General features: G+C 41.4%; 1 protein-coding gene across 1 annotated transcript in view; it reads left to right on the top strand.

Moving 5' to 3' along the window:
• Positions 1-18,855, top strand: part of TTN (titin) — a gene marked incomplete at its 5' end in the record, with an annotated part of 110,854 nt that overhangs the window by 64,110 nt on the left and 27,889 nt on the right. The window contains 4 exons of the mRNA XM_009696706.1: positions 47-343; positions 460-1,047; positions 1,141-1,443; positions 1,561-18,666. Of these exons, the coding sequence (XP_009695008.1) occupies positions 47-343; positions 460-1,047; positions 1,141-1,443; positions 1,561-18,666 (18,294 nt within the window). The remainder of the gene's footprint in view (positions 1-46; positions 344-459; positions 1,048-1,140; positions 1,444-1,560; positions 18,667-18,855) is intronic.

The raw sequence follows: 18,855 nt of genomic DNA, 5'->3' as shown, positions 1-18,855 counted from the left end.
AAATTTGAAATAACTTTTCTTTGACAAGTATTATTTTTTCTTCTAGATCCCCCTGGGAAACCTGAAGTTATCAATGTAACTAGGAACTCAGTAACACTCATTTGGACAGAACCAAAATATGATGGTGGACATAAGTTAACTGGCTATATTGTTGAAAAGCGTGATTTACCCTCAAAGACTTGGACAAAAGCTAATCATGTGAATGTTCCAGACTGTGCATTTACTGTAACTGACCTCACTGAAGGGTCCAAATATGAGTTCAGAATTAGAGCAAAGAACACTGCTGGAGCTATCAGTCCTCCATCGGAATCCACAGAAACCATAATATGCAAGGATGAGTATGGTATGTAGATGGTATTAAAAATGCAGAATTTTATTTGAATAATTAATACCAAATCCTTTTTATTTCCTATGTTCTTGTTATAGCAATTGGTGATTTTTGTTTGTTTGTTTTGACAGAGGCACCAAGCATTGTTATCGATCCTACTTTGAAGGAAGGTTTAACAGTAAAAGCAGGAGACACCATTACAGTGTCTGCAATTAGTATCCATGGCAAACCACCTCCAACTTCAGCGTGGTCAAAAGCTGGAAAAGATTTTAGACCTTCAGAGCTTGTGCACATTGAAACCACACCAACTTCTTCTACTCTAACTGTCAAATATGCAGCCAGAAAAGATTCTGGAGAATACACAATCACTGCAACCAATCCCTTTGGCACTAAGCAGGAGAGTGTACATGTGAAAGTTTTAGATGTTCCAGGACCTCCAGGGCCTATTGAGATCAGCAATGTTTCAGCAGAAAAAGCAACTCTTACATGGTCACCTCCTGCAGAAGATGGTGGATCACCAGTCAAATCATATGTTCTTGAAAAGAGAGAAACTAGCCGACTGCTCTGGACATTGGTTGCTGAAAATATCGAAAGCTGTAGGCATGTTGTTAGCAAGCTCATTCAAGGAAATGAATATGTTTTCCGTGTCTCAGCAGTAAATCAATATGGCAAGGGTGAACCAGTACAATCAGAACCAGTTAAAATGGTGGATAGATTTGGTATGTAGAACAAGCTAAGAGGTTTCAGTGTGTTTTTATTAATCTCTGAAGACTTGATTTTTGTTTTAACTGCACTTTCTTCTTCCTTAACAGGTCCCCCAGGCCCTCCTGGAAAACCAGAAGTAACGAATGTGACTAAAAATACTGTCACAGTTACCTGGAAAAGGCCGATAGATGATGGTGGAAGTGAAATCACAGGTTACTATGTGGAGCGAAGAGAAAAGAAAGGTTTAAGATGGGTCAGAGCAACAAAGAAACCAGTTTCAGATCTTAGATGCAAAGTAACTGGTCTCCTGGAAGGAAATGAATATGAATTCCGTGTCAGTGCAGAAAATAGAGCAGGAGTTGGACCACCAAGTGATGCTTCAAACTCAGTCATATGCAAGGATGTGGCATGTTAGTATCATGTCTTTTCTTTTTTGGGGGTGGATGGGATGGGTGGAGAGCACATTCAGATCGTGTAAGAGTGACATCCTCTATAATGTGATGTTTTGTCTTTTCCTCACTTTTCAGACCCACCAGGTCCGCCTGCAAATCCAAGAGTGACTGATACTACAAAGACAAGTGCATCTTTAGCCTGGGGCAAGCCTCACTATGACGGTGGTCTTGACATCATTGGCTATATAGTAGAGCATCAAAAGGAAGGAGAAGAAGAATGGGTAAAAGACACAACAGGGACTGCTTTAAGAATCACTCAGTTTGTTGTTGCTCATCTGCAGGCAGGAGCCAAATACAATTTTAGAATCTCTGCCATGAATGCTGCAGGTGTCGGTGAACCAGCAGTAATTCCAAGTGTGGAAATCAAAGATCGGGAAGAGATTCCTGACTTTGAATTAGATGCTGAGCTAAGAAGAACGCTTGTTGTTAGAGCTGGATTAACTATTCGGATTTTTGTGCCAATTAAAGGACGTCCAACTCCAGAAGTTACATGGACAAAAGATGATGTTCCACTCAAAGGACGTGCCAGTATTGAAAATACAGACTCTTTTACACTCTTGATTGTCACAGAGTGTACCAGATACGATGCAGGAAAATACGTAATGACTCTTGAAAATGCTGCTGGTAAGAAGACTGGCTTTGTAAATGTAAAAGTCTTGGATACACCAGGTCCACCAATAAACCTTAAGCCTAGAGAAATAACCAAAGACAGCATCACCCTCCAATGGGATATGCCTCTGATAGATGGTGGTTCACGTATAACAAACTATATTGTTGAGAAACGTGAATCAACTCGGAAAGCATATTCAACAGTCACAACCAATTGCCAGAAGTGTTCCTTCAGGATTCCTAATTTGGCTGAAGGTTGTGAATACTATTTCAGAGTGCTGGCTGAAAATGAGTATGGTATTGGTGAACCAGCTGAAACTGCAGAACCAGTAAGAGCTTCTGAGGCACCATCCCCACCAGAGAGCCTTAATATTATGGATGTAACACGGAACTCAGTTAGCCTGGCTTGGCCAAAGCCAGAACATGATGGTGGCAGCAAGATCACTGGGTATGTAATTGAAGCACAGAGAAAAGGAACCAACCAGTGGGCACACATGACCACTGTAAAAACACTGGACTGCGTAGTAAAGAATCTAACTGAAAATGAAGAGTATACTTTCCAGGTTATGGCAGTTAACAGTGCTGGAAGAAGTGCCCCAAGAGAAAGCAGACCAGTTATTATCAAGGAGCAAACGATGCTACCAGAGTTTGACCTCCGTGGTATCTACCAGAAAACAGTCATTGCCAAAGCTGGTGACAATATCAAGATTGAAATCCCCGTGCTTGGTCGTCCAAGGCCTACTGTGACTTGGAAGAAAGAAGACCAGATACTTAAGCAAACACAAAGGGTAAATTATGAAAATACTGCAACTGCAACCATACTAACCATCAATGAATGCAAACGAAGTGATAGTGGTCAATATCCACTGTCAGCTAAAAATATTGTTGGAGAAGTTAGTGAAGTAATCACAGTTCAGGTTCATGACATACCTGGACCTCCTACTGGACCAATCAAATTTGATGAAATTTCATCTGACTTTCTAACATTCTCATGGGAGCCTCCTCTTAATGATGGTGGTGTACCAGTAAGTAACTATGTTGTAGAAATGCGCCAAACTGACAGTACCACGTGGACTGAATTGGCAACCACAGTGATACGCACTACATTCAAAGCTATTCGTCTTACTACTGGAGTTGAGTATCAGTTCCGTGTTAAAGCTCAAAACAGATATGGAACTGGTCCAGCCATTACTTCAGAGTCTGTAGTTGCCAACTACCCATTCAAGGTACCTGGGCCTCCTGGCACTCCTCAGGTGGTTGCAGTCACCAAAGAAGCCATGACCATTAGCTGGAATGAGCCAGTTACTGATGGTGGAAGCCCAATTCTGGGATATCATGTTGAAAGAAAAGAACGAAATAGCATTCTTTGGCAGACTGTAAGTAAAATGCTGGTATCAGGCAATATCTTTAAATCAACAGGACTTACTGATGGTATTGCATATGAATTCCGTGTTATAGCAGAAAATCTGGCTGGGAAGAGTAAGCCAAGCAAGCCATCTGAGCCTGTGTTTGCCTTAGATCCAATAGATCCTCCTGGTAAGCCGATACCTCTGAACATTACAAGACATGCAGTTACACTGAAGTGGACTAAACCAGAATATAATGGAGGTTTCAAGATAACTGGCTACACTGTTGAAAAAAGAGACCTTCCTAATGGTCGTTGGCTGAAGGCTAATTTCAGTAATATACTAGAGACTGAATTCACTGTAAGTGGTTTGACAGAAGATGCTGCCTATGAATTCCGTGTGATTGCTAGGAATGCTGGTGGGGCTGTTAGTCAGCCCTCTGACCCGTCAGATGCAATAACTTGTAGAGATGACATTGAAGCACCAAAGATAAAGGTAGATGCTAAATACAAAGACACCTTAGTACTGAAAGCAGGTGAAGTTTTCAGACTTGAAGCTGATGTTTCAGGTCGCCCTCCACCAACTATGACATGGACAAAAGGAGAAAAAGAACTTGAAGACACAGCAAAATTAGAAATAAAAATATCAGATTTCTCTACTGTTCTTACCAATAAAGATTCTTCAAGAAGAGATGGTGGTGCCTATACACTTACTGCAACAAATCCTGGTGGCTTTGCCAAGCATATCTTCAATGTCAAAGTTCTTGATAGACCTGGTCCCCCAGAAGGGCCTTTGGCTGTGTCTGAAGTCACTGCAGAAAAATGTGTGCTATCATGGCTACCTCCACTGGATGATGGAGGAGCGAAGATTGACCATTATGTAGTTGAAAAACGTGAAACCAGTAGATTGGCATGGACAGCTGTAGCCACAGAAGTTCCATTAACTAAACTGAAGGTTACTAAGCTGCTGAGGGGTAATGAGTATGTGTTCCGTGTCATGGCTGTTAACAAATATGGAGTTGGTGAGCCTCTGGAATCAGAGCCTGTTCTTGCAGTAAATCCATATGTGCCACCTGATCCACCTAAAACACCTGAAGTTACAGCAATTACAAAAGATTCTATGGTTGTCTGTTGGGGCCATCCTGATTCTGATGGTGGGAGCCCAATAACTAACTATATTGTGGAACGCCGAGACAGGGCTGGTCTACGCTGGGTGAAATGTAACAAACGAGTTGTTACTGACTTACGTTATAAAGTGTCTGGACTGACAGAAGGTCATGAATATGAATACAGAGTCATGGCTGAAAATGCTGCTGGAGTCAGTGAGCCAAGCCCAACCAGTCCATTCTATAAAGCTTGCGATACTGTATTTAAGCCTGGTCCCCCAGGTAATCCTCGTGTTTTAGATAGCAGCAAGTCCTCAATTACAATAGCATGGAACAAACCAATATATGATGGTGGTTCAGAGATCACAGGTTACATGGTTGAGATCGCACTACCTGAAGAAGATGAATGGAAGATTGTAACTCCACCAGTAGGTCTAAAGGCCACTTCTTTTACCATCACTGACTTGAAAGAAAACCAAGAGTATAAAATACGGATATATGCTATGAACTCTGAAGGTCTTGGAGAACCCGCTCTTGTTCCTGGGACTCCAAAAGCTGAAGAAAGAATGCTACCTCCAGAGATTGAACTTGATGCAGAACTACGTAAAGTTGTCACTATTAGAGCCTGCTGTACTCTAAGGCTCTTTGTCCCAATTAAAGGAAGACCAGCACCTGAAGTAAAATGGACAAGAGAACATGGGGAATCTTTGGATAGAGCGAGCATTGAATCAACAAGCTCTTATACTCTTCTTATTGTTGAAAACGTAAATAGATTTGATAGTGGCAAATACATACTGACAATCGAAAACAGCTCAGGTAGTAAGTCAGCATTTGTGAATGTCAGAGTTCTTGATACCCCAGGGGCACCTCAAGATTTGAAAATAAAAGAAGTTACAAAATCATCAGTTACACTTACATGGGAGCCTCCTCTCATAGATGGTGGCTCTAAAATAAAAAATTATATTGTTGAAAAGCGTGAATCAACAAGAAAAGCTTATTCAACTGTTAATGCCAATTGCCACAAGACCAGCTGGAAAGTCGATTCACTGCAAGAAGGCTGCAACTACTACTTCAGAGTCCTAGCTGAAAATGAGTATGGAATAGGCCTTCCAGTTGAAACTTCAGAATCTGTAAAAGTATCAGAAAGACCGCTTCCACCAGGGAAAATAACTTTGTTGGATGTGACAAGAAACAGCGTATCTTTATCTTGGGAAAAACCTGAACATGATGGTGGTAGCAGAATTCTGGGCTACATTGTAGAAATGCAAAGCAAAGGCAGTGAAAAGTGGTCAACGTGTGCTACAGTAAAAGTTACTGAAGCCACTATCACAGGATTGATCCAAGGTGAAGAATACACCTTCCGTGTTTCAGCTCAGAATGAGAAAGGTATCAGTGATCCTCGCCAGCTGGGTATACCAGTTGTTGCAAAAGATCTTGTGATTCCACCAGCTTTCAAACTGCTGTTTACCACTTTCAGTGTTCTAGCAGGAGAGGACTTAAAGGTTGATGTTCCTTTTGTTGGTCGACCCAAACCAGCAGTGTTTTGGCATAAAGATAGTGTGGCATTGAAGCAGACTACAAGAGTAAATGCAGAAAGTTCTGAAAATAACACAGTGTTAACAATAAAAGAGGCATGCAGAGAAGATGTGGGGACATATCTAGTTAAACTTACAAACTCTGCAGGTGAAGCAACTGAGACCCTAAATATTGTTGTCCTTGACAAACCAGGACCTCCAACTGGACCAGTAAAAGTAGATGAAGTAACAGCAGATAGTATTACCATTTCCTGGGCACCACCCAAGTATGATGGTGGTAGCTCTATCAATAATTACATTGTAGAAAAAAGAGACACTTCCACCACCACTTGGCAGATTGTGTCAGCTACTGTTGCAAGAACAACTATAAAAGCATGTCGATTAAAGACTGGCTGTGAATATCAATTCAGAATCGCCGCTGAGAACAGATACGGGAAGAGCACTTATCTCACTTCAGAGCCAATCATAGCCCAATATCCATTTAAAGTTCCCGGTCCACCTGGCACACCTTTTGTAACAAATGTCTCAAAAGACAGCATGGTGGTACAATGGAATGAACCAGTCAATGATGGTGGTAGTAAGATCATTGGGTATCACTTGGAGTGCAAAGAAAGAAACAGCATTCTGTGGGCTAAACTGAACAAAACACCTATTCCAGATACTAAATTTAAGACAACTGGCCTTGAGGAAGGTCTTGAATATGAATTCAGAGTTTATGCAGAAAACATAGTGGGCATCGGAAAGGCAAGTAAAGCATCTGAATGCTATACTGCACATGACCCATGTGACCCTCCAGGTCGTCCAGAACCTATAATTGTCACAAGAAGCTCAGTAACACTTCAGTGGAAGAAACCTGTATATGATGGTGGAAGTAAGATCACAGGCTATGTTGTTGAAAAGAAGGAGCTACCTGATGGTCGTTGGATGAAAGCAAGCTTTACAAATGTAATTGATACCCAGTTTGAAGTAACTGGTCTAGTTGAAAACCAGAGGTATGAGTTCCGTGTTATAGCACGAAATGCTGCAGGTGTTTTCAGTGAACCATCTGAGAGCTCAGGGGCAATTACAGCAAGAGATGAAGTAGAACCACCTCATATAAGTATGGATCCAAAATACAAAGACACTATTGTAGTGCATGCTGGTGAGTCATTCAAGCTTGACGCTGATGTTCATGGCAAACCAATACCTTCCATTCAGTGGTTAAAAGGTGATCGTGAGCTGACAAACACCGCTCGTATGGAAATAAAAAGTACTGATTTTGCAACAAGTCTTAGTGTGAAGGAAGCCATTAGAGTTGACAGTGGTCAGTATGTACTACTGGCAAAGAATGTTGCAGGTGAAAAGAAAGTTCCTGTTAATGTTAAAGTTCTTGATAGACCTGGACCACCTGAAGGACCTGTTGAGATTACTGGCATTACTGCTGAAAAATGCATGCTATCATGGAAACCTCCACTACAAGATGGTGGTAGTGATATTTCGCACTACGTTGTAGAAAAAAGGGAAACCAGTCGCTTAGTGTGGACGGTTGTTGATTCAAAAGTGCAAACCCTAAATTGCAAAGTTACAAAACTTTTAGAAGGAAATGAATACGTTTTCCGCATCATGGCAGTAAATAAATACGGCGTTGGTGAACCTCTTGAGTCTGAACCAGTACTCGCAAAGAACCCATTTGTGGTGCCACTTCCTCCGAAGGCACCAGAAGTCACAGCCATTACCAAGGATTCTATGATAGTTGTATGGGAAAGGCCAGCCTCAGATGGCGGTAGTGAAATCCTAGGCTACATCCTTGAAAAACGAGATAAGGAAGGTATTCGCTGGACAAGATGTAACAAACGCCTGATAAGTGAACTGCGATACAGAGTGACTGGGCTTATAGAAAATCATGATTATGAGTACAGAGTTTCAGCAGAAAATGCCGCTGGTGTTAGTGAACCAAGTCCACCTTCCACTTACTACAAAGCATGTGATCCTATTTACAAGCCAGGTCCACCCAATAATCCTAAAGTTGTGGATGTTACAAGATCTTCAGTTTTCCTTTCATGGGGTAAACCTATCTATGATGGTGGCTCTGAAATTCAGGGATACATTGTGGAAAAATGTGATGTAAGTGATGGTGAATGGGCAATTTGTACCCCTCCAACTGGAATTAAGAATACTCACATGGAAGTAGAAAAATTAGTGGAAAAACATGAATACAAATTCCGCATATGTGCAGTTAATAAAGCAGGAGTTGGAGAGCATGCAGATGTTCCTGGTTCTGTTATTGTGGAAGAAAAGATGGAGGCACCAGACCTTGACCTTGACATGGAATTAAGGAAGATTGTAAATGTGAGGGCAGGAGGTTCCTTAAGACTGTTTGTTCCCATCAGAGGTCGTCCAACACCTGAAGTAAAATGGGGTAAAATAGATGGTGAGATCAGAGAGGCAGCTATTATTGATACCACTAGCAGTTTTACTTCCCTTGTTCTAGACAATGTTAACAGATTTGATACTGGAAAGTATACTCTGACTTTAGAAAACAGCAGTGGAACAAAGTCTGCCTTTGTCAGTGTAAGAGTGTTGGATACCCCAAGCGCACCTGTTAATATAAAAATCAGAGAGATCACTAAAGACTCCGTTTCACTTTCATGGGAACCTCCTCTCTTGGATGGTGGAGCAAAAATAAAGAATTATATTATTGAAAAGCGTGAAGCAACAAGAAAGGCATATGCAGCTGTTGTGACAAACTGCCACAAGACTTCATGGAAAGTAGATCAACTTCAGGAGGGCTGCTATTACTTCTTTAGAATCTCTGCTGAGAACGAATATGGAATTGGCCTCCCTGCGGAAACGAGTGATCCAATTAAAGTTGCTGAAGTTCCACAGCCTCCTGGGAAAATAACAGTGGATGATGTCACAAGAAACAGTGTCTCACTAAGCTGGGCAAAACCTGAACATGATGGTGGCAGCAAAATCATACAATATATTGTTGAAATGCAAGCAAAGGGTAGTGAGAAGTGGTCAGAGTGTGCTCGTGTAAAAACACTTGAAGCAGTTATTACTAACCTAACTCAAGGGGAAGAATATCTGTTTAGAGTAATGGCTGTAAATGAAAAGGGTAAGAGTGATCCTAGAGCACTTGCAGTTCCAATAGTTGCCAAAGACCTGGTGATTGAACCTGATGTAAGACCTGCTTTTCACAGCTATAGTATCCAAGTGGGACAAGATCTGAAATTAGAAGTACCAATTGCAGGTCGACCTAAACCAACTGTTACCTGGGTAAAAGATGGCCAGCCATTAAGGCAGACGACAAGAGTCAACGTTAACGATTTGACTGATCTCACTATGTTGAATATTAAAGAAACCAGCAAAGAGGACAGTGGCACTTATGAAATCACTGTGGCTAATGTTGTTGGGCAAAAGTCTGCCTCTGTTGAAATTATAACTCTAGACAAACCTGACCCTCCAGTAGGACCTGTGAAGTTTGATGAAATAAGTGCAGAAAGTATTACCCTGTCATGGAATCCCCCAGTGTACACAGGCGGCTGTCAAATCAGCAACTATGTTGTTCACAAGAGAGATACAACCACCACAGTATGGGAAACAGTTTCAGCTACTGTTGCAAGAACTACACTGAAGGTGACTAAACTGAAAACTGGTTCAGAATACCAGTTCAGAATATTTGCTGAGAACAGGTATGGACAGAGCTTTGCATTGGAATCTGCACCAGTTGTAGCACAGTACCCCTACAAGGAACCAGGACCCCCTGGCACACCATTTGTGACAACGGTTACAAAAGACTCCATGGTCGTACAGTGGCATGAACCAATAAATGATGGTGGCAGTAAAGTGTTGGGCTACCATCTTGAGAGAAAGGAGAAAAACAGCATTTTATGGGCTAAAGTGAACAAGACTATTATTCAGGACACAAGTTTTAAGACAACTAACCTTGAAGAAGGAATTGAATATGAGTTTCGTGTTTCTGCAGAAAATATTGTTGGTGTAGGCAAAACAAGTAAAGTTTCTGAGTGCTACGTAGCTCGTGACCCATGTGATCCTCCAGGTCGCCCAGAAGCTATAATAATAAAAAGAAGCTCTATTACCCTACAGTGGACCAAACCAGAATATGATGGTGGAAGCAAGATTACTGGTTATATTGTAGAGAAACGTGACTTACCAGATGGTCGCTGGATGAAAGCTAGCTTCACAAATATCATTGAAACTCAGTTCACTGTAACAGGGCTTACTGAAGACCAAAGATATGAATTTAGAGTAATTGCAAAGAATGCTGCAGGTGCAATAAGCAAACCTTCTGACAGTACAGGACCAATAACAGCAAGGGATGAAGTTGAACTTCCACGAATTTCAATGGATCCGAAGTACAAAGACACAATTGTTGTAAATGCTGGTGAAACATTCAGACTTGAGGCTGATGTTCACGGAAAGCCACTACCAACCATTAAGTGGTACAAAGGAGATAAAGAACTTGAGGAAACTGCTAGATATGAAATAAAGAACACAGATTTCAGTGCATTAATAATTGTAAAAGATGCTGTTAGAGTTGATGGTGGACAGTTCATTTTAGAAGCCTCTAATGTTGCAGGAACAAAGACAGCACCAGTAAATGTGAAAGTCTTGGACAGGCCAGGACCTCCTGAGGGCCCAGTCCAAGTGACAGGAGTTACAGCTGAAAAATGTTCATTGGCGTGGGCTCCTCCTCTTCATGATGGTGGCAGTGATATTTCTCATTACATTGTAGAGAAGAGAGAAACTAGTCGCCTAGCATGGACTGTTGTTGCTACAGAGGTTTTACCTACAATGCTGAAAGTAACAAAACTCTTGGAAGGAAATGAATATATTTTCCGTATTATGGCAGTTAACAAATATGGGGTTGGTGAGCCATTAGAATCTGTGCCAGTAATGATGAAAAATCCATTTGTGGTTCCTGGACCACCAAAGGCCTTGGAAATTACCAACATCACAAAGGATTCTATGACTGTGTGCTGGAGCCGGCCAGATAGTGATGGAGGTAGTGAAATCATAGGTTACATTGTAGAAAAGAGAGACCGAGCGGGCATCAGATGGGTAAAATGCAATAAACGTCGAATTACAGATTTGCGATTAAGAGCTACAGGATTAACAGAGGATCATGAATATGAATTCAGAGTTTCTGCTGAAAATGCTGCTGGAGTGGGTGAACCAAGCCAAGTTTCTCCTTACTTTAAAGCTTGTGACCCCATGTTCAAGCCAGGACCACCTACAAATGTCCATATTGTGGATACCACCAAAAGTTCAGTTACGCTTGGTTGGAGTAAACCTATTTATGATGGTGGTTGTGAAATCCAGGGATACCTCGTAGAAATCTGTAAAGCAGATGAAGATGAATGGTCACTTGTTACTCCACAGACCGGTGTACGTGCCACTCGATTTGAAATCAAAAAGCTTACTGAACATCAAGAATATAAAATACGAGTGTGTGCACTCAACAAGATTGGTGTAGGAGAGGCTGCATCAGTTCCTGGTACTATTAAACCAGAAGACAAACTTGAAGCTCCAGAACTTGATATTGATTCAGAGCTAAGGAAAGGGATAGTGGTTAGAGCTGGCGGGTCTGCTAGGATTCACATACCATTCAGAGGACGACCAACACCTGACATCACATGGTCTCGAGAAGAAGGTGAATTCACAGAAAAAGTTCAGATTGATAAGGGCATAAACTACACACAACTTTCTATTGACAACTGTGATAGAAATGATGCTGGAAAGTACATTCTGAAGTTGGAGAACAGCAGTGGTTTTAAATCCGCATTTGTTACAGTAAAGGTTTTGGACACTCCAGGACCACCACAAAACTTAGTGGTAAAGGATATAAAGAAGGATTCTGCTGTATTATCTTGGGAACCGCCCATTATCGATGGTGGTGCAAAGGTAAAGAACTATGTAATAGACAAGCGTGAGTCAACCAGGAAGGCATTTGCAAATGTAAGTGCTAAGTGTGCCAAGACAAGTTTTAAAGTTGAAAATCTTACAGAAGGAGCAATTTATTACTTCAGAGTTATGGCTGAAAATGAATTTGGAATTGGTGTTCCAGCTGAAACCGCAGATGCTGTCAAAGCCTCAGAGCCACCTCTGCCTCCTGGGAAAGTAACGCTCACCGATGTAACTCAGAGAAGTGCATCACTTACATGGGAAAAACCTGAACATGATGGAGGTAGCAGAATTTTGGGATATATTGTTGAAATGCTGCCTAAAGGAACAGAAAAATGGAGTGTTGTTAGTGAGACCAAAACATGCAATGCAGTTGTGTCTGGTCTGAGTCCAGGACAGGAATATCAATTTCATGTGATTGCCTACAATGAAAAAGGCAAAAGTGATCCCAGAGCACTTGGAATTCCTGTGATAGCTAAAGACTTAACAATTGAGCCAAGTTTCAAATTGCTGTTTAATACATACAGTGTACAGGCTGGAGAAGATCTGAAGGTAGAAGTACCATTCATAGGTAGACCCAAACCTACTATTACTTGGATAAAAGATGAGCAGCCACTGAAGCAGACAACCAGATTACATATTCAGGATACATCAACATCAACTATCTTACATATTAAAGAAAGCAACAAGGAAGACTTCGGCAAATATACAGTAACAGCAACAAACACAGCAGGTACTGCAACAGAGCATCTGAGCATAATTGTACTGGAAAAGCCTGGCCCACCACGAGGACCTGTCCGCTTTGACGAAGTTAGCGCAGACTTTGTTGTTGTGTCATGGGATCCACCTGACTACACTGGTGGCTGTCAGATAAGCAACTATATAGTAGAGAAGCGTGACACAAGCACTACCACATGGAGCATTGTGTCAGCAACTGTTGCAAGAACAACTATCAAAGCAACAAAGCTTAAAACTGGTTCTGAATACCAGTTCAGGATTTCTGCTGAAAATAGATATGGGAAGAGCTCTCCTTTGGATTCTAAACCAGTTGTTGTGCAATATCCCTACAAGGTGCCTGGGCCACCTGGAACCCCATTTGTAACAGCAGCTTCCAAGGACCATATGATTGTGCAATGGCACGAACCAGTTAATGATGGAGGAAGCAAAGTTCTTGGCTACCATCTTGAACGTAAAGATAAGAACAGCATTCTTTGGACAAAACAGAACAAGTCACTCATTGCAGACACCAAATATAAAACAGATGGCCTTGAAGAAGGTCTTGAATATGAGTTCAGAGTTTCTGCTGAAAACATTGTTGGCATTGGCAAAGTCAGCAAAGTATCAGAATTGTATGTTGCCCGAGATCCTTGTGACCCACCTGGCCGCCCAGAGGCCATTGTTGTTACAAGAAATAATATCACATTGAAGTGGAAAAAACCAGAATATGATGGTGGAAGCAAAATAACTGGATATATTGTAGAAAAGAAAGAACTACCAGATGGTCGCTGGATGAAAGCCAGCTTTACAAATGTGTTGGAAACAGAATTTACAGTAAGCGGTCTTGTTGAAGACCAGCGATATGAATTTAGAGTAATTGCAAGAAATGCAGCAGGTTGCTTGAGTGAACCATCTGAAAGTACAGGGCCCATTACTGCCAGAGATGAAATTGAAGCACCAGGGGCTTCACTGGATCCTAAATACAAAGATGTCATTGTTGTTCATGCTGGAGAAACCTTTGTTCTCGAAGCTGATATCCATGGCAAACCTGTTCCTGACATCACATGGTCAAAAGATGGTAAAGACCTTGAAGAAGCAACTGCAAGAATGGAAATTAAATCTACCATTCAGAAAACAATTCTTACTGTCAAAGACTGTATAAGAGTAGATGGAGGACACTATGCTCTTAACCTGAGAAATGTTGGTGGCACAAAATCTATACCAATCACTGTAAAAGTGCTTGACAGGCCAGGACCTCCAGAAGGGCCTTTGAAGGTTACAGGTGTCACTGCAGAAAAATGCTACTTGGCATGGTCTCCACCTTTACATGATGGTGGTGCTAGTATCTCACATTATATAATTGAGAAGAGAGAGACAAGCAGACTTTCATGGACACAAGTAGCAACAGATGTGCAGGCCCTTAACCACAAAGTAACCAGGCTCCTTGCTGGCAATGAGTACATTTTCCGTGTAATGGCAGTGAACAAATATGGAACTGGAGAACCCTTGGAATCTGAGCCAGTTGTGGCTCGTAATCCATACAAACCACCTGGTCCTCCTTCAACACCTGAAGTTTCAGCAATCACAAAAGATTCTATGGTGGTAACATGGGGTCGCCCAGAAGACAATGGGGGAGCTGAAATTGAAGGTTATATACTTGAAAAACGAGACAAAGATGGTATCCGGTGGACCAAATGCAATAAGAAAAGGCTGACAGACTTGCGATTCAGAGTAACCGGTCTTACCGATGGGCATTTCTATGAATTTAGGGTTTCTGCTGAAAATGCTGCAGGGGTAGGGGAACCCAGTGAGCCATCCATTTTCTATCGTGCTTGTGATGTATTATATCCACCAGGTCCACCAAGCAATCCAAAAGTTACAGACACTTCCAGGTCATCAGTTTCTCTTGCCTGGAGTAAACCCATTTATGATGGCGGTGCTCCGGTTAAGGGATATGTAGTAGAAGTAAAAGAAGCTGCTGCTGATGAATGGACTACCTGCACCCCACCAACAGGTCTACAAGCAAAACAGTTCACTGTAACAAAACTTAAAGAGAACCAGGAGTATAACTTCCGCATCTGTGCCATCAACTCAGAAGGAGTGGGAGAACCTGCTACTATACCTGGTACAGTCATAGCAGCAGACAAGATTGAACCTCCTGAAATTGAACTTGATGCAGATCTCAGAAAAACAGTCACTGTCCGTGCTAGTGGTACGTTACGCCTGTTTGTCACCATCAAAGGAAGACCAGAACCTGAAGTTAAATGGGAGAAAGCAGAAGGAACAATTAGTGAGCGAGCTCAGATTGAAGTCACTAGTTCCTATACTATGCTGGTCATTGATAATGTAAATAGATTTGATAGTGGCAGATACAATCTTACTTTAGAGAACAACAGTGGCAAAAAATCAGCTTTTGTTAATGTCAGAGTGCTTGATACACCTAGTGCACCTATAAACCTGACAATCAGAGAAGTGAAGAAAGATTTTGTAACGTTAGCCTGGGAACCACCACTTATTGATGGTGGAGCTAAAATTACCAACTATGTAGTTGAAAAGCGAGAATCCACAAGAAAGGCATATGCCACGATTACAAACAACTGCACTAAGAATTCCTTCAAAGTTACACAACTACAAGAAGGATGTAGTTATTACTTCCGTGTTCTAGCTGTAAATGAATATGGGGTTGGCTTACCAGCAGAAACACCTGACCCAATTAAGGTTTCTGAACCACCTTCTCCACCTGCAAAGGTCGTTCTTGTTGATGTGACACGGAACTCTGCTTCAATTAAATGGGAAAAGCCAGAAAGCGATGGTGGCAGTAAAATTACTGGTTATATAGTAGAAATGCAAACTAAAGGAAGTATAAAATGGAGTGCATGTACACAGGTGAAAACATTAGAAGCAACAATAACAGGCTTAAGTATGGGAGAAGAGTACAGTTTCAGAGTGATTGCTGTTAATGAAAAAGGAAAAAGTGATCCAAGAGAACTTGGTGTCCCAGTCATTGCAAAAGATATTGAAATCCAGCCATCTGCTGAGCTCCTTTTCAACACGTTCACTGTGAAAGCTGGAGATGATCTCAAGATTGATGTGCCATACAGAGGGAGACCTCTTCCAACCGTTAGCTGGAAGAAGGATGGGAATTCCTTAAGAGAGACAACCAGGGTAAATGTTCAGACATCAAAGACTTCAACTTCATTGTCCATCAAGGAAGCTTCAAATGAAGATTTGGGACATTATGAATTACATCTTTCAAATACTGCCGGATCAACAACAGCTTCTTTAACTGTAGTTGTCCTTGACAGACCAGGACCACCAACTGATGTGCGTATTGATGAAGTTAGTGCTGATAGTGTAAGTCTATCTTGGAAACCTCCAGCATATGATGGTGGGTGCCATATTAGCAATTACATTGTGGAGAAGCGAGAAACTACCACAACAACATGGGATGTAGTGTCTGCAGCAGTTGCAAGAACATCAGTTAAAGTATCTCGACTCACCACTGGCTCTGAGTATCAGTTCCGCATTTGTGCAGAAAATCGCTATGGGAAAAGTACTTATGCTATTTCTCCTTCTGTTGTGGTAGAGTATCCATTTAAGCCCCCAGGACCACCTGGAACTCCTCATGTGGCACATGCAACTAAAGCTTTCATGATTGTAACTTGGCAGGTACCAGTTAACGATGGAGGTAGCAAAGTACTAGGATATCACTTGGAGCATAAAGAAAGAAGCAGCATTCTTTGGACAAAAGTCAACAAGACCCTTATACCCGATACGCAAATGAAAGTTACAGGTCTTGATGAAGGACTGCTGTATGAATATCGTGTGTATGCTGAAAACATTGCTGGAATAGGCAAATGCAGTAAATCATGTGAACCAGTTGCTGCAAGAGATCCATGTGATCCTCCTGGTCAACCAGAAGTTACTAATATTACAAGAACATGTGTCTCACTGAAATGGACTAAACCAGAATATGATGGTGGAGCTAAAGTAACAGGATATATTATTGAACGCAGAGAGCTACCAGATGGTCGTTGGCTAAAGTGTAATTTTACTAATGTGCAAGAAACGTACTTTGACGTAGGTGGACTAACAGAAGACCAGCGATATGAATTCCATGTGATTGCAAAGAACGCTGCTGGACTCTTCAGTCAACCATCTGAATCAACTGGACCTGTGACTGTAAAAGATGATGTAGAGGCTCCAAGAATTATGATGGATGCCAAATTCAGGGATGTTGTAGTTGTGAAAGCTGGAGAGGTGTTTAAAGTCAATGCTGATATTGCAGGACGGCCAATACCAGTGATTTCATGGACAAAGGATGGCAAGGAGCTTGAAGGAAAAGCTAGAGTTGAAATAGCCTCAACAGATCACACTACTGCAATAACTATTAAGGACTGTATCCGAGGTGATTCAGGACAGTATGTACTAACATTGCAAAATGTTGCAGGAACAAGATCTTTGGCAGTTAATTGCAAAGTACTTGACAGACCTGGCCCACCTGCAGGCCCATTGGAAATAAATGGCCTTACTGCTGAAAAGTGCCATTTATCATGGGGACCGCCTCAAGAAAATGGTGGTGCAGATATTGATTATTATATTGTAGAAAAACGTGAGACCAGCAGAATTGCATGGACACTTTGTGAAGGAGAGGTTAGAACAACATCCTGCAAAGCGACAAAACTATTGAAGGGTAATGAGTATATTTTCAGAGTGATGGGAGTTAACAAATATGGTGTTGGTGAGTCTCTAGAAAGCGTTGCTGTCAAAGCCCTAGACCCATTTACAGTTCCAAGTCCACCTACATCTTTAGAGATCACCAGTGTGAGCAAAGATTCAATAACTCTGTGCTGGGCAAGACCTGAGTCTGATGGAGGCAATGAGATCTCTGGCTATGTAATTGAAAGGCGTGAGAAAACTAGCCTAAGATGGATTCGTGTAAACAAAAAGCCAGTTTATGATTTAAGAGTGAAATCATCTGGTCTCCGTGAGGGATGTGAATATGAATTCCGGGTTTATGCAGAAAATGCTGCTGGCCTCAGTCTTCCAAGTGAAACCACACCATTTATTCGGGCAGAAGATCCGATCTTCTTGCCATCTCCCCCATCTAAACCTAAGATTATGGATTCTACAAGGTCAAATATCACAATTGGGTGGACAAAGCCACTGTTTGATGGAGGTGCTCCAGTAACAGGATACACAGTTGAATACAAGAAAACTGATGAAACTGACTGGACAACTGCTATTCAGAACTTAAGAGGCACAGAATACACCATAACAGGATTAGTATCAGGCTCTGAGTACGTCTTTAGAGTGAAATCCATTAACAAAATTGGTGTCAGTGAACCAAGTGATGTCTCAGAACCTCAGATGGCAAAAGAAAGAGAAGAAGAACCTGCCTTTGATATTGACAGTGAAATGCGGAAGACTTTAATTGTAAAGGCTGGTGGATCATTCACAATGACTGTTCCTTTCAGAGGCAAACCAGTCCCAAATGTAACATGGAACAAACCAGACACTGATCTCCGTACACGAGCAAGCATTGATACTTCAGATAATTGCACATCTCTTACTATTGAAAAAGCAACAAGAAATGATTCTGGAAAATACACATTAACATTGCAAAACATCCTGAACACTGCTACCTTGACTTTAATTGTCAAAGTACTTGATACTCCTGGCCCACCAGCTAATGTTGCAGCAAAAGACGTAACTAAAGAATCTGCTGTGTTATCTTGGGATGTTCCTGAAAATGATGGTGGAGCACCTGTAAAGAACTACGTTATTGAAAAACGAGAAGCTAGCAAAAAAGCATGGGTCACTGTGACAAACAACTGTCATCGCCTGTCCTACAAAGTGACTGGCTTGCAAGAAGGTGCCATTTACTACTTCCGGGTTTCTGGAGAAAATGAGTATGGTGTTGGAGTGCCTTCTGAGACCAAGGAGGGAACAAAAATAACAGGTGTGTTTTACTAAGAAAAATATTTGTTAATATTTACAACAACATTTGTTTTAAAATATTTACTTCAAAATAATATAAAAAGTGTTAAATCTGTTTACAGTAAAAAAGGTAACTTTGTGGTAGGTATGTCTGTGGTTTTACAAATTAAAAAGAGCTAAGTAATAGCTTGAATTTTAAATTTTGCTTGCA

This window comes from Cariama cristata, unplaced genomic scaffold, assembly GCF_000690535.1.
Source record: "Cariama cristata isolate BGI_N322 unplaced genomic scaffold, ASM69053v1 scaffold29373, whole genome shotgun sequence".
Lineage (NCBI taxonomy): Eukaryota > Metazoa > Chordata > Aves > Cariamiformes > Cariamidae > Cariama > Cariama cristata.
Note: the sequence above shows the minus strand (reverse complement) of the source record. Positions and strands in the feature narration are given on the sequence as shown.